At 40.7% G+C, this 16,995-nt stretch overlaps 2 protein-coding genes across 5 annotated transcripts in view; both read right to left on the bottom strand.

Moving 5' to 3' along the window:
- Window positions 1-16,995, bottom strand: part of trim23 (tripartite motif containing 23) — a 270,598-nt gene that overhangs the window by 189,442 nt on the left and 64,161 nt on the right. The window lies entirely within an intron of this gene.
- sgtb (small glutamine rich tetratricopeptide repeat co-chaperone beta) overlaps window positions 1-16,995 on the bottom strand; it is a 56,075-nt gene that overhangs the window by 32,975 nt on the left and 6,105 nt on the right. For all 4 annotated transcript variants that reach the window (XR_013577536.1, XR_013577541.1, XM_078548761.1 and 1 more), the window contains exons 2-3: window positions 10,879-10,986; window positions 1,635-1,738 (exon numbers count right to left, since the gene is read on the bottom strand). Coding sequence is in view for 2 of the 4 variants with exons in the window: in XM_078548761.1 (XP_078404887.1) it covers window positions 1,635-1,738; window positions 10,879-10,978 (204 nt within the window). In the remaining 2 variants the exon portion in view is untranslated. The remainder of the gene's footprint in view (window positions 1-1,634; window positions 1,739-10,878; window positions 10,987-16,995) is intronic.

The following is a 16,995-nucleotide window of genomic DNA, read 5'->3' as shown; positions in this document are numbered from 1 at the left end:
TGCCGAAAGAGGATGTGACCCCCCATGAATCTGCAGAGCTACTTCCTTGCATTGGGATCATTGTGAGCGCTGCGCAAAGTTGTGTGCACTCACCTCTGAGTTCCCTTCAAAGTTCAGGTCGCTAGGTGCGTACCTTTTAAAAGCAGTTGTAAATCATGTAGTCATAAAAGCACGCCGATGTGGGCTTCAAATTTGACGATTTTGGTGGGGGGGGGTGGTGGTGAATCCGGCCTGTGGCCACAATAATGAGATGCAAATACATTTAAATTAAGTTCCCGAGACTCAACAGCGGGAAACGCGGCCCGGCACTGACGGTGGGAGGGGACAATCACTTTGTGGATTCACGTCACCGGGAAACACGCCTAGGGCCTTCTCGCAAGATTCTCTGATCTCCCACTGAACACGTCAGTCACAATTGGGCACAGAAAAGATCCTGGCCGTTGTCTGAAACATCCCCACCCATGGATTAGTTATTGCTTTAAAGTGCTTCTTGTATCATACATCCATCATTAAGCAGAATCAGAAAACGTGAAGCAGAAACAGAATCAGAAGGGTTCAAGTATAATCTTGGAGGCTTAAAAGTACTGAGAAATTTTGTGTAGGAAATTTTATTTTTATTCATATAAAATACAGCTGTAGTGTTGCATATATCAAAACATACAATAATCCATCATAGTTGAAATCAGAGTCCCAGAAGGGTTTTGAGAAGATGGACGTGGAAAGGATGTTTCGTCCTGTGGGAGAATCTAGAACTAGGGGTCACTATTTAAAAATAAGGGGTCCAAATAAGGCCCATTTAAGACAGCGATGAGGAGAATTTTTTTTCTCTGAGGGTAGCGAATCTTTGGAACTCTCTTCAGAGGGCGGTGGAAGCAGGGTCTGAATATTTTTAAGGCAGAGCTAGATAGATTCGTGATAAGCAAGTGGGTGAAAGGTTATCAAGGGTAGGTGGGAATGTGGAGTTGAGATTACAATCAGATCAGCCATGATCTTACTGAATGGTGGAGCAGGCTCGAGGAGCCAAGCGGCCTACTCCTGTTCCTAATTCATATGTTCATATCTGCCAGTGCACTCAGCCTCTTGCACACATTACTGGTCTGTGCTTGACAAACAAAACTGAATAATACATTTTTACTTCTTGTTGTTTAAGAAAGCTCAAAACTTGTATTATTCTAAAGCTGAGGGGCCAGATATGTGACTTGGTGCCAGATCTCTGCTTTACAATAAACTGCTATGTCATGTGTAAGAACACATTGGGTCAATTTTATGAAATTCCCCTGTTAGTGGGGAGCCTCACCTGGGAACGCTTTTTGGGAAATTATGGGCATGCTTCTTGTGATTTTCCTTCAGTTAAAATGAAAAGGTTGAAGGAGACTCACCCACAAATTCCTGATATGTGCTCGAATAGTCATGCTTCCCACCAGAAGTTTACATTTGTAAAATCAGCCGTGTTGTGTCTACTTGTTCTCCAGTTGCCTCTGGAGGTACCTTGTATTGCTTAAACCATTCTTCTGACAGTCTAGCTGAGACTGGAAATTCATTCATGGAATTGCACCCACGTTTCCATGGTATGTCAATGTATCTCCTACCTATTATTATGATTAGATTTCCCATATCAATTTATTTAGACCCACCTTAGTAACGGCTGCAGAAAATATCTCTGTTAAAGGTGGTGAGACTGCCAGATGGATATCTTGTGAACTTATTTTGAAGACATTTTCCAAGCACTGCATAGCAACTGGGAACAAAATATATGGTATTACTACAGTTCATAGCTTGATAGGCAAATTTAGACCGAAAGAAAAGTCCCTATGGTATGGCATTTTTCAATGAATTTCCAAAATATAATCTATATTCTAAACAATAGATATTCTTATTAAAGCAATCAATTCCTTAGGGTATTAAAATTCAGTAGTTAAGTGCAATAAAGTCCATTGAACAATTCTAATTAATAAGCATATCATTATTCATTTGGATTATTTGGCCCCCTTTCAATTTCCTGATGAGAACATTTTTTTGTATTCATGGGATGTGGGTGTCGCTGGCTGGGCCAGTATTTATTGCCCATCCCTAAATGCCCTTGAGAAGGTGATGGTGAGCTGCCTTCTTGAACTGCTGCAGTCCATAGTGCAAGCAGCATAAAAATCAGTGAGACTCACCTTACCAAAATCTCATGATAGGTTCACACCTCCTCGCCCAATCCTCGAGCAGGCCTTAAAATAGGCATTCAGCAAAGGAGCTGGGTGTTTTCCCTCCCTCCCTGACCAATGCATTGCCTTGGAGCAGCCATTCAGCACTTTCAGCTCATCAGCCACATGCTAATGAGGCCCAATACCAAGATGGTTCAGGACTCCTGCTGCAGTTAGGCAGGTGGCACAATCACAATGCCCACCGACAACCCAATTACAGCAACAAACCAAATCAGCCCCAATTGTTCATAAAAAATCTGTTCTTTCCCTGCACTCATTAAAATGAATTAGGTTAGAGCTGGATCCTTTGTAGTGCCTTATCAGGCTGTATCCTAATTACTGCATTCAGTTCTGGACACCAAGAAATGAGAGAAACATTCAAATTTAGGAACAGTGACTAAGTAACTGAATAAAAAGCCCAGCTTCCTTAGGTACAATAGCTATAAACATGTTCATGAAGCTTTATTCCAAAGGTCATCGTATAAATCTCAAATCTTTTTTCAAGGAATAGAGAGGAGGATAGGAAAGGGTGGTGAGTTATAGATTTATTTAGCTACAGAGCTACCTTCAAGGTTAGGTAAGCCCAAGGCAAGACAAGATCACGCAGATTCTGTGGCAATGTGGATTTTGTAAATCAATTGTTTCTGTGCAAAATTTACTAAGTGTTCCATGCATTTCCTAGGATGAGAATCAGAACACAAATTTAGAGTGGCACTTGAATTATAAACTTACAGCCTGCTGACAGAATGTGGGGGCGTGGGTGTGGTAAAAGGTTCCTTGGATTATGGGAACAGGAGAAGTGGCAGAATTATCGGAAGTAGGAAAGGTGTAAGAGTCACACCTTTCATTTTTACAGAAAATGTCTTAGTTAATGCACTCAACTCGTCTTCTTGTGCCTGCTCCTTCAAGAATCCTGTATTAACTAAATGCTGTGTTAACTGTAGGTTTCATGCCTCTTGCTTGTCCAAACAATTCACCCAATTCCAGATTGTTATTTCTGCAGCAGGCAGAGATTCTATCGATATAGAATGCTGTGGCCCTGGGTATGCCACAGGCTTTGTGCTTAGCAAAGCACCCTCAGTAATGTGCCAATAATATACTTTAGCCCCTAAACTGGTAAGGTCATATCTTCTCCTACAGTGTTGTTATTTTTATAAATGTCACACCAATAGTACTTGTGGGAGCTGAGTTTGCCATTTGCAGTATGTTAGCATTATGCTGTGTTTTACTTCAAAGGCTTTGCCCTTACAGTTTTGTATTCCAGACTCTGCCAGTAAAAACTATACTGTGAATGACGAGAATTATTTCACTGAAGACTATTCAGCTGGTAGATAAATATGACCATGACTGTCATTCCAACAATCTGAGTTAGATACTAACTGAAGCCTTTGAAGTAAATCACAGAATAATGCTAACCTACTGCACTATGCAGGATTCATTAAATAAAATACTGGAATTAAAGAAAGTTCTCCTGGGTCTCCTTCTCCCAATTATCTAGATCTAATTCTGCCTGACTCCTAATACTGGCAGCATCCCCCAGAACTACCAGACTTTGATCCCCTTGTTGCTCCAAAACTCCCTTCACAGTTCTGGTGTACCTGTTACCACTCTCCCTAGCTTTTCCTCTCCTCTCCTTCCTAAATTGCAATCCTAGTACTCCCTGACCTCAGAACTACAAAATGTTGTAACCTCCCTACCCAATTCTCAAAAATACCAAGCTATGTTGCAGTCTTAGAATTCTTGAAATGCTGGAGGAAGAGATTCTAGGATTCTGCTCCCAGTACTTCAAGACATTAGAACCCATTCAAAATAATGCTGGACCCCAATGTCCCATTTCAGAACCCACATGCTCTGTTCACAATGTTTCAAGTTCCCAGTGCCATCCCCAATGTCAGATTCTATTACCCATGATGCTGACTTATCATAACACCACTGACTTAGTGAATAATACCATGAGAGATTGACTAGTGTATAGAAACCACATACAAAAAAAAAATACACTCCAAGTAACTTGATTAGTGATGTCTGCAATGAGGCAAAATAAAAGCAAATGTCTTTATTTGTTCAAGTGACTCCTTTCGTTTGGAATGTTTTCAAAGGTTTAAGCACATATGTCAACTCAGACAAAACACAACGTTGGGAATTCCTGTTGACCAGACAAATCACCTGATCATGAAAATTGCAGCCAGAATAATGCAAAAGATGACCAAGCACCATGCAGAAGGATCTGAACAACAATGTTAGGAAATCTCTGTAAAGAGGTGAAAAAGTACTGAATTTTGAGCTAACCTTGATGGAGAAAATAATATCCCTCACATAATGTAGCCAGTTGCAAATGCAATTAGCTTTTGTGCAGAAATGCACAGTCCTCCATATAATAAGATAGTACAAAAGTTCTGGATGCAGGAAATCTGGCATAAAAACAGATAATGCTGAAAATACTCAACAGGTCAGGCAGCATCTATGGAGAGAAACAGAGCTAACAGTCTGATAACCTTTCACCAGGACTGAAGAAAGATCTAACTTATTTACTTGTACCTCAAACTTAACACCTTTAATTTTTTCATGTTTTCAAATACCCAGACAGCCTGACTCCTATCAATTTCTTGCCCAGATTAATTAAATCTCTCACACACACATACATACACACACAGACATCCAGCCAGCCTTCTTTACAGAATAACACAATATTCCACCAAAATATTTTTTAAAAATCCGTTCTCGCACACTAATAGGGAGTCATAGGGTAGAATTTTACAGCCCTATCGTGGTGGGGGTGGGGCCCAAATTTGCAGTGAGCTGTTCAAAAATCCATTGACTTTGCCGGGACTGGAAAAATCCGCTGGCAAGAGGGGCAGTAAAATTTCGCCCATAGAATTATTCATAGCACAGCAGGAGGTCATTCAGCCCATCGAGTCCATGTCGGTTTCCAGCGGAGAAATCCTGTCAATCCCACTTCCTTGCTTGATCCCTGCAAGTTTATTTCCTTCAATTGCCCATCCAATTTCCTTTTGAAACCATTGATTGTTGTTGCTTTCACCACCCTCATGGGCAGCGAGTTCCAGGTACCACTCGCCGTGTAAAAAGTTCTCCCTCACATTCCCCTACATCTCCTGACCAAAATCTTAAATCTGTGTCCTAGTCCTTGTACCATCAGCTAATGGGTAGGGTTTTTCCTCATCCACTTTATCTAAGTCTGTCATAATCTCGTATACCTCCATCAAATCTCTTTTGCTCCAAGGGAGCAAAGCCAGCCTTTCAAACCTAACTGTGTAACTAACACCCCCCGTTACTGGAACCATTCTGGTGAATCTCTGCACCCTTTCAAGGACCTTCACATCTTTCCCAAAGTGTCATAACCAGAACTGGATGCAATGCTCTGGTTGGGGCCTAACCAGAGCGTTATAAAGGTTTAGCATAACTTCCCAGTTTTTGTACACATTGCCTCTATTTACAAAACCCAAGATCCCATAATCTTTGATGACCACCCTCTCAATATGTCCTGCCGCCTTCAAAGACCAATGCTGTCACAAATGTATAATTATGATGTTACTGATTTTAAGGACAACTGTTTTAAAGACACATTTCTGTTTTCAAATCTTTACATTGAATTTAAAAGCCTTTTTTAAAATGGAAGTGTGAACAGACAACATGGCCCCTTCTGGTGTTTATCCAAATGTTGTCAGACTCATATCTCTAGAGCTGGCTACAAGGAGTCATTAAATATGCAAAGACCCCTCCAGGGATGTCCATTAAATTCTAAATGGTGTCAAAAAACTTTTTACTTATGAGGGAACAGGAGACAAGAAGGTATTTCAAAGGACCTCAACATAATTAGCTTCTTTGCCTGGTGGAACAATGGTTCACTGAAAGTAACGTAGCAGCCATTTTACGTTTTGGAGCTGTATAAAATATGTTTGCGAACAGCCATTTTGGGTGCAGAGCCCCCAGGAAGAACTCTGAGAAACAACATCAGAGAGGGTTCTTGACCAAGGGAGGACAAAGAGGAAACTATTAAGAAATCAACTACTGTTCTGCTAAAAGAGTCCAGGCAAACTACAAGTGCTATAACCGCAGAATTAGGAAGGAATAGGAAACCTTTCTCTCCCAAAAACCTGCTGACCTGCTGAGTCCACCTGAAAATGACAAACATCGACCAATCAACTGCAAAAGCCATCACAGCGGCTGAACCAAACCTTGATAACCCCCTTCACCAGAAAGAAGGAACTCGAGCAAAGGGCCTACAAAAATATCGCTCAGACTGATTTGAAATCTCATCTTTAAGTATCTTTTTCCTTTATCTGTATTTTCAATCTGTATTTTAGTTAACAATGTTATCACTTTTACCTAAGTAACTTTCTGCAGTAGTTTTTGTAGTAAACTAACCTTTGTCTTGTTTAAGACTACAGCATGTCTGCTGGATTATTTTTTAAATTGAACCACTCATAAATTAAACTGGGGCTACATACACATGCACAAATTCTTAGCTCAGATACCACTTTAACAAAATGCCTTTTACGTGGTTGTGGCAATGCACATGCACCCCCAGGTTCCCCTGTACCTGCACACTCTTTAGAATTATGACATTAATTTCCTCTCCCCATCCCTTCTGCCAACATGCATCACCTCACACTTCTCTGTATTAAATTCCATCTGCCCTTGTCTACCCATTCTGCTGGCTTATCTATGTCATGTTGCAGGCATTTCCTATGATCCTCATTGTTTGTCAACCCTCCAAGTTTGGTGTCATCAGCAAATTTTGAAATTTTACTTCGCATTCCAAGATCCAAGTCATTTGTATACAGCGAAAAAAGCGGTGGTCCCAGCACTAACCCTGGGGAATACCACCAACTACCCTTCCTCTAGTCTGAAAAACAACCATTTACCACTGCTTTCTGTCCTTAAGCCAATCTTTTATCCAGCTGGACATTGACCCTCCAAATACGTTAACCTACGTTTTGTTAATCAGCTTTTTATATTGTACCTTGTCAAGTTTTCTTGAAGTCCATATAGATAACATTCACAGCATTCCCTTCATCAACCTTCTATATTACTTCATCAAAAAATTCAATTAGGTTAGTCAAGCATTATCTGCCCTTTACAAATCTGTAGTGGCTCCCTTTAATTAACTCCAGCCTCTCCAAGTGCCTGTTGATTCTTTTCCCTGACTACCGATTCCAAAACCTTACCGATCACTGATGTTAACAGGCCTGTAGTTGTTAGGACTGTCCTTACACCCTTTCCTGAATAAGGGTGTTACATTTGCAACTCTCCAATCCTCTGGCACATCCCCCATATCTAGGGAAGATTGTAAGATTAAGTCAAGCCACTTCCTTTAGAAACCGGGGATGCAAGACATCTGGACCACGTGACTTACCTACCCTTAACATAGCCAGCCTTTCTAGTACCTCCTCCCTTTGAATTTTCACACTATTCATTGCCCCACAAGCTCTGCTTCTACCAATATTTTGTCAGAGTCTTCTTAATAAACAATGATACAAAGAGTTAATTAAGTATGCTTGTCTTGTGCCTCTAGGCATATATTACCTTCTTTGTCCCAAATAGAACCCAGTCCACCTCTTACTATCTGCTTACTATTTACATGCCCTCTTCCAATTTAGAAGTTCTATATTAGAGTGTTCTTTGCTCTTCTCCATTACTAAGCTGAACCTTATGATACGATGAACACTCTTACCCAAATTGTCCCCAGACATTTGGTCCACTCGGTCCGCCTCATTTCCCAGCACCAGATCCAGCAATGCCTGTGTTCTAGTTAGGTTGCGAACATACTGATCAACGGAGTTCTCCTGAACAAAGTTCAGAAATTTCTCCCCCTCCTTACCCTTTAATCTAACATTATCCCAATTGATATTTGGGTAATTAAAGTTCCCCAGTATCACCACTCTATAGTTCTTGCACATCTCTATGATTTCACTGCAAATTTGTTCCTCCATATCTCTTTACCACTATTTGGAGGCCTATAGAATACCCCAAGGAGCGTGATCTTACCTCTTTTGCTTCTCAGCTCTAACCAAATGGACTCTGTCCTTGCTCCATCAAGGACATCCCTTCTTTCCAATACTGCAATATCTTCCCTAATTAGTACTGCCACCCAACCTCCCCCTTTTCTTTCTCGCTCTTTTCTGAACACTTTATATCCTTGCATATTAAGCACCCAGTCCTCACCATTTTTAAGCAACATTTCCATTGTTACCACTATATCGTATTCTCACACAGCTATTTGGCTTGTAGCTAACCAACCATATTCATCACACTTTGTGCATTTACATACATGCATTGTAATCTTGCCGTTGCAATCCTCGTAGTCCTTCTTAGTCCACTCCTATCTAATATAGTATCACTTCCTTCTCTAGTACTGTCCAACGCTCTCACTTTATGCACCAAAAGGGAAGAGGAGAAACATACATGTTTCCCTGTATGACAAGGCTCTGGGGATAAAAGAAAGAAAAAATTCAAAAAGCTGCAAAAAGCTCTCTACTTAACTTCTGGATAAAAATAGCAATTGTCAGTTGCCTGCAAGCAGATCTTCCACCCCCTCATTCTCAGCTACAGATAGCACTCTCAGCTGGAAGAGGAAGAAGCAAAGAAAGAACAAATAATAAAGGGTGGGTATGAGCCTTTCATTAATATAATACACAAAAAAAAATCAGTGTTATTTATGCTCCTTTGTGTTCCTCCCAGCCTAACCCTTGATCACACAACTAACTTTCTTTATCCCAATATTTGCTGACATCATTAATGGCTTCCTCCTCTTCAAAACCATAGTCAATCACGAAAGACCACCCTTTATACCCACAGTTGCTCATTTTCCATCCTTCTTGTCCCTCATTGGTGTCCTCAATGCAGTTCAGCCACCCACCCTATTTCCTCTACAATTGCTCCTCTGTGGCATTTTCTTCACTTTATTTCACAACTCCTGTTTAAATTTAGTCAACATGCATCCAGTAAGGGTTTCCCATCCTTGCATGGTCATCTCAAGCAGGAAAGCAATGGATATGTTCCCACTCCGTTTTAACTGTCCCCAGTCTGCTGAACAGATAGTACTAAAATAAGACGCTGATTTGAAATTAATTCAGATCAGTATGTAGATTAGAAATTGTGACATCCCTGCACCAAGCTCTGAGATACTGCCCTCAGTACTTCCTCCTTATATAACTCTTCTAATGTGTACTCATAGTTTTTGCCCTTCAGCCTGTTACTTATTCATTCTCAGGGGTCAACCTGAATTTCTACAGCTTTGATTTTAATCGATGTGAAATTTTATCCAAGGTCTTTTGGAAATGAAAGTACACATCATAGGGCTTAACAAAGTCCTTTTAGGTTGACATTTCCTCTTAGAAGTTGAAGAGGTTACGGAAGCAGGATCTTGCCCTTTTTATTGCATACTGATTGCTGTTAACTATGTTATTGCTGCACAGGTGTGTCTCAATTTCCCCGCTGCTTATTAATTTCAGCATTTTACATGGAATTGAAGTAAGGCTAATGGATTTATAGTTGCCTGTATCCAATTTGTCTCATTTTTTGAATATGGGCACTGCACTGTACCTACTACTAGTACCTTCCCAATGTTTAATAACTGATTCAGTGTTTGTCAATGCCTCACAAACCACTCTTTAATCTCTCTCAACACTCTGGGATAATTTTAATCCCTCCACAGTCTCACCCTACCCTTGCCAGTGTATATCCTTTTGGTCCTCCAAATCACACTTCCTTAACATGACGCTCCCTCTCTCTCTTACAGACAAAACCTACAGTTGTCATTTTTAAAAAAAATATTTCTTCGGAAGTGGATGTTGCTGTCAAAGAATCATATTGCCCATTCCTAGCTATCATGAGAAGATGGTCATGAATCATTGCCATCTGCTTTGAAACTGCTTGCCTGAACCCCTTAAGCTCAACCTCACTATTCCTCCCCCTTTTCCCCTTAAAACATTCTCAAAACTTAGATTTAAGCCATGACTTTAGCCATTTCTCCTAATTTTTTTATTGCTGTTTGGTGTCCATTTCTCCTCTGTGAAGCACCACTGGACACATCTATACTTCTGAACAGGCCAACATATAATGAAATACATTTAAAAAAAACACAAAGTTCTGATAGATTTAAAAGCAATTTCATTACCCATTACTAGAAACTTTTTGACTTTCAGTTGCAGGTTAATGATTAAGAACTGCTTAACTACAAAAAAGCTTTTGGAATGGCTTGCAATTCTTTTAAACATGTTGGCTGTACATGAAAGGTGTACAACAGGGTGCAAAACGATGACAATCTTAATCCTATAATTGTGAGATCACAGAGATACAACAAATTATATTTATATATCACCTTTAATCATAATAAAATATCCCAAATTATTTACAGGAGAATGATAAATCAAAATTAGACACCGAGCCACATAAAGCAGTGTTAGAGGAGATGGTCAAAGAGGTAGGTTATAAGGAACATCTTAAAGGGGGAAAATGAGGTAAAGAGGCAAAGGGGAAGGAATTCCACAGGTTACGACCTAGACAGCTGAAGGCATGTCCACCAGTGGTGGAGCAATTATAATCCGGGATCTGCCAGAGGCCAGAATTTGATGGTACCATTTCCTTACGGAAGGAACATGTGCAGTTTATAATCAATAAACTTAAAGTTGAGGACATTGCACTAGGTATTATAGATTACACCAACCTTCTAAGCTTTCCCGTTCATCAGATGTCCAAGCCTGGGACTTTGTCTGCTCACGTAGAAAGTCAATAATTGAATAGGCAAGACGCTTCAGCTCTGACATTTTACCACCTTAAAAATATTAAAAAGAACATTAACTGAAATATTAACATCCTTTCAGAATTATATAAAATCACCAAGGCTCCTTAGGTAGCACCTTCCAAACCAAAACCACTTCCATCTAGAAAGACAAGGGCAGCAGATAGATGGGAACACCTCTACCTGGAAGTTCCCCTCCAAGCCACTCACCATCCTGACTTGGAAATATAATGCCATCCCTTCACTGTCACTGGGTCAAAATCCTGGAACGCCTTCCCTAACAGCACTATGGTTGCTGCAGTGGTTCAAGAAGGCAGCTCACCACCACCTTCTCAAAGGCAATTAAGGATGGGCAATAAATGCTGGCCTAGCCAATGACGCCTACATCCCTTGAATGAATAAAAAAAATGAAAAATATCAAATGTATGAGAAATTAAGCATGTAAAATGATTCATGTTATCAAAAACTTGCAGATATTGGCCATTCATAACTTTTATAATTTACCGATCCTCTCATAGATACTGCAACTTAAAATCCAGTCCATTGCATAAAAAAATCTCTCTTGAATAAACAGCCTAAAGCTGCGGTGCACATCAATGTTTTGGTGTTTCTGTTGACAATATCCTGCTGGTATTTCAGCTGTGAGATCAACCATCTCTGCCCATATAAATACCTCCTTTCTCCAATAAATTTAAGCACATTTTCTACTGTGTTGAACCTGCCAAACTGACAATAGTGGGAAATTGTTCCCATGCAAGATTCACAACTTAAGTAAATTTTCAAGATAGGGAAGTGACAGCAAATGTAGAAAAAGCACAGCTTGATTGCCAAGCTCTGTCCTCTCTATAATACAATGACAGAGAATGAGATTAAATCTATATGCATCCATCAAATCTTAAATTTTGCTTCTTTCTCCTTCTGCACCATTTATCTCTCGGTACAATACAAAGCATTCCCAAGCTGAATAATGTATACAAATATAATTATAGTACACTAACTGCTTGCTGATAAAGATTGAGCAAGCAGCAGCAATGTTAATGATACACGTAGAGTAAATTATTCACAACAAGCTAAAAGAAGGGATGGCATGACTGAAGAGACAAAGATGGCAAAATAGAATTGTTTTCGCATTTATCCGATAATGACATCCTGAATACTGTGTCCTTTTCTGTTGAAATTTTGTCATAAGAGTCTCAAACTTTTCATGAATAATCTAGCCTCTGCAGGGTTTTGGAGCTCCATTGATTTGTCAATCTAATTTTCTTCAAAAATCAAACTTCATCTATCATTTAAAATTTCTAATAGCTTTCTATTAGATGCTTGTTGTAATTGGATTTCTCTTTTTATCCCTCCTACAAAGAAAAATACAATCACACTTGGTAATGACCATCATGCCTTGGTTTTGGTACAATGTGAGGCAGTTAAGCGCTGAAGCAGGAAGTGCAGGACAGTGGTTAGAGAACATCTGCTACACAGCCAAGTTTGCTGAAGGTTTTTCTGAGACCGCAGCAGGAAAAAACAGGCCAGCACTGAGTCAACATAAACATTTCCAGCACACTCAGGTTAGTTTTTTTTGGCAGATGGTGATCATTTATCTCCGTTGTTGTTGGATAAAACATGGATACCAAGAGAGGGAGGTGAATAGTATTTCATGGGCAAACTGCCAATAATGATGTGCCAATAATGAAAGACCTCAGCCCAGGTTTTCCCACAACAGTAAGGCATACACTGTAATTCATCCTTAGTGCATCCATCTTGCCATTGTCATTATGCTTCAAATTTTGATGTTCTCTAATTAGAAACATCACAGTGAGCACAGAGATATATCATGCACTTATCAGCAACAGTGCATTCACCAAATGAGCCACAGGGAAGTTTTAAAAAATGGAAATGCAACTTATTAAATAAACTTTAATTTACAATTATTTTTAAGTGTACTGTCTGTCCCTTTTAGAGTTGACATTTCATCAGTTCCATTGCATTGTATGATGTATAAATTCAGGTCACTCCAAGTTTATTTAGGAATACGATTATTATTAGCTTTTATTTTTATGCATTTCAAAAGCATAAATTGAGCTGAGCAAACTCATTGTGAATTTTAAAACTTAGAGGAGTTCTGATAACTACTTTGGTTATAATGGGTAGAATCTTACCTATGTTGGGCGGTCGGGGGCGGGCGCGGAGCCGATTGCCGCCTGTGATCGGCTGCGTGCCATCGTTTTACGTGGGTGGGCCAATTAAGGCCCGCCCAGCGTGACGCACGGCCGGTAGCGCAGCGCTACCTGTGCAGGTGGGGGCCTGCGCACGAAAGAGCGCAGCAATATCCCTGAGGCACGGAGCTGCCTCGGGGAGATTAAGTTGATATAAAAATAATTTAATAAAATTATTTAAACATGTCCCATTATGTGACAGTGTCACATGAGCTGGGACATGTTTGCGAATTGGGCAAAATATAATTAATTATTTTATAAAACCTTCAGGAAATCTCATCCCGCCCGTTGGACGGGCAGCGTTGCCAACAACCTTAATTGGCTTTTTAATGGCTTTAATAGGCCGTTGACAGGCTGGTGGGTGCGCAGCCACCTCCGGCGCACGCCTGGCAAACAAAATATCTAAATGACATGCGATGACGTTGGGATGCACACCCGACATCATCGCGCATCCTTTTGCACGTCGGGCCCGCCCCCGCACGCCAATGGCAATATTCTGGCCAGTGAGATTGAAGATCAACTCTTGTGGACAGCGAAAATGCACATGCCGATCATCAAGATGGGCTTGAAATATTTGAGGTATATGTACTGTACATACATTTCCTTATGACTGAATAAAATTATAGTAATTAATAAGAAAATTAGAGTCATTAGAAAATATATAGTTGATGTGTTAGTAGCTCTTGTGAGGTTAAGCACTGTGAGAAAAGAGAAGGGGTAATTTAAATTCTAAAAATCTTAGTTCAATGTGTTCCAGACATATTAAAAATTTAAATCTCAGGTGCAGGAAATCGATACTCAAAAGATCTTAATTGTTTAATCTTTGCGTCAGTAATACAGGCCAGGTTTTTCCATTCATCAGGCAGGCTTGGCGGGACGGTCGGCTCCACACTGCAATTTCACATGGGCGGGCCAATTAAGGCCCGCCCTGCATGGATCATGAGCGGTAGCACTGAGCGCTACCTGTGAGGGTGGAGGGAGGATCGGGTCCAGCGCTCTTTTGCATGCTTCAATATCCCTAAGGCATGGATTGGCCTCAGGGAGATTGAAGCGCTTTATAACAAAATAAATAAAGCAGATGACACATAGCTGGGTGGGAGGGTGAGCTGTGAGGAGGATACAGAGATGCTTCAGTGTGATTTGGACAAGCTGATTGAGTGGGCAGATGCAGTATAATGTGGATAAATGTGACATTATCCATTTTGGTAGCAAAAACAGGAAGGCATATTATTTTCTGAATGGCTATAAATTGAGAGAGGGGAATGTGCAACGAGACCTGGGTGTCCTTGTACACCAGTCGCTGAAGGCAAGCATGCAGGTGCAGCAGGCGGTAAAGAAGGCAAATGGTATGTTGGCCTTCATAGTGAGAGGATTCGAGTACAGGAACAGGGATGTCTTGCTGCAATTGTACAGGGCCTTGGTGAGACCACACCTGGAATATTGTATGCAGTTTTGGTCTCCTTATCTGAGGAAGAATGTACTTGCTATAGAGGGAGTGCAGTGAAGGTTTATCCGACTGATTCCTGGGATGGCAGGACTGACATATGAGGAAAGATTGTGTCAATTAGGATTATATTCGCTGGAGTTCAGAAGAATGAGGGGGTATCTCATAGAAACCTATAAAATTCTAACAGGACTAGACAGGGTAGATGCAGGAACGATGTTTCCGATGGTGGGGGAGTCCAGAACCAGGGGTCACAGTCTGAGGATATGGGGTAGACCATTTAGGACTGAGATGAGGAGAAATTTCTTCACCCACAGAGTGGTGAGCCTGTGGAATTTGTTACCACAGAAAGTAGTTGAGACCAAAACATTGTATGCTTTCAAGAGGGAGTTAGATATAGCTCTCGGGGCGAAAGGGATCAAAGGGTATGGGGAGAAAGCGGGAGCAGGCTATTGAGTTTGATGATCAGCCATGATCATAATGAATGGCGGTGCAGGCTTGAAGGGCTGAATGGCCCACTCCTGCTCTTAGTTTCTATGTTTATATGAGAAATTTAATGAAACATGTCCCCTCATGTGACTGTGTCACATGAGACGGGACATGTTTTTATTTTTCAAGAAAATTCTTATTTGATTTGTAATAGCTTTAGGAAACCTCATCCCGCTCGTGGATGTGGTTTCCTAAAAAACGTAAAGGCCGCTTGGCCTTTTCGCCTGCCCGCCAACCGTTAGGTTGGACGGGCAGCTTAAAATTCATGTTACTTACCCATTTAATGGCCTTAATAGGCCTATAAATTATCGGTGAACGCGCAGCTGACTCCGGCGTATGCCCGCCGAACGAAATATCGCGAGACAGTGCCATGATGTTGGGACTCACGGCCAGCGTCCAGTGTGTCTGGCCTGCTCCCGCATGCCGAATGTAAAATTTCGCCCACAATTTTAACAATTGGGGATTTAGTCCTGACCTTGGAGCAATAAATAACACCGATGCCATGTCACCAGCACCATTACTTTAAGTCTTGAGTGAGTGGAAATGATGTGAAAACTGATTTAAATGCAAGACTCTGACACAGGCCAACAGTAGAAAACTAGGAAATAGATTTTTTTTAAAAGGGATAAAAGAAAATGGCAAGAGATAAAAAAATGGAATACGAGAAAAAACTTGAACATTATCAAGGATGACAGTAATGGTTTTTACAAGCATATTAAGAAATAGCTACTTTTAAAAATCAATCTTCACTGTATAGGATGAAGGTAAAATACCAGAGATGCAAGGAAAACTAAAAATAAAATCAAGATGAGGAACTAACTGGGTTCAATACAAAAAAACAGGTGATGGAGATTGAAGACTGACAAATCTCCAGGACTCAATGGTTTCCTTCCTAGGTTTTGTGTCTTCTGGTTCCCAAAAGTTCAAAATAATCAAACGTCTGAACTGAAATTGTTTGAGCTTTATTGAATGTATTCCTTACAGCTCTCCGTGTGGCTGGTGGACTAATACATTGTTGCTCGGCACCTGACTGCACTGCAGCAGTAAATGTGGCACCCTGGACGCACATTCTCATAACAATTAGTTCCTAGCTATTTCCAAATAACATAACAATAAAACATTCCTCTTTCTTTAAACTGAACACCATTAGAGTCTGTTATAGCTTCTTTTCTCAAAATATTATTCATGGTATCGCTTAGGTGGTCGGATGTTGTTCCTCCATCTTGTAGATTTGGCATTCATTGTTCTCAGTGGTGAGTTGGTTACCGTACAGGTGATGTTGTGGGTGTTGCTCCTGGTGTTGTAGGAGTTGTGCTTGATGTTGCTAATGTTGTCACTTCCTAGTGACATTGATGTTGCACCACTTGTTGATGATGCTGTTGATGTTGTCTCACTGGTTAGTGATGTTGCTGGTGTTGTTGATGATCTTTTCTGCTTTTCCAGCTCAGGTTTAGGTCAAATATAGACTCTGTTCCTTTTAATTTGCTTACCGATGTCGGTCTCTTTGATGTATGACCTCGGAGTCTCAGCTTCATCAACAACTTTTGCTGGGTTCCAGGTTTTCATGATTGGATCCTCAACATGTAGTTTGTGCTTTCAACAACTCAGGCAGGGATTTAGCATGCTTGTTGAAATGTTGACCTCCTCCTGCCTGTACATTAGTGAGTTGTTGTCTGTCTTTTTCCTGGTCAATTGGAGGAAGTAGCCTGCTTGGCACAGCTGTGTTATACTTTCTTCCATTTAACAGCTCTGTAGATGATTTCATGTCATGTTCAGATGTGCAGCTTGGAGTGACAATAAGGCAGGGTTTGGGCCATCCTTTGGTTCTAGGCATTTCATGAGGGTTCTCTTGACCATCTTTATGCGTCTTCCTATAAATGTGTGTCCCCTTGGGTGATG

The sequence above is a fragment of the Cetorhinus maximus genome, chromosome 1 (assembly GCF_964194155.1).
Source record: "Cetorhinus maximus chromosome 1, sCetMax3.hap1.1, whole genome shotgun sequence".
NCBI lineage: Eukaryota > Metazoa > Chordata > Chondrichthyes > Lamniformes > Cetorhinidae > Cetorhinus > Cetorhinus maximus.
Note: the sequence above shows the minus strand (reverse complement) of the source record. Positions and strands in the feature narration are given on the sequence as shown.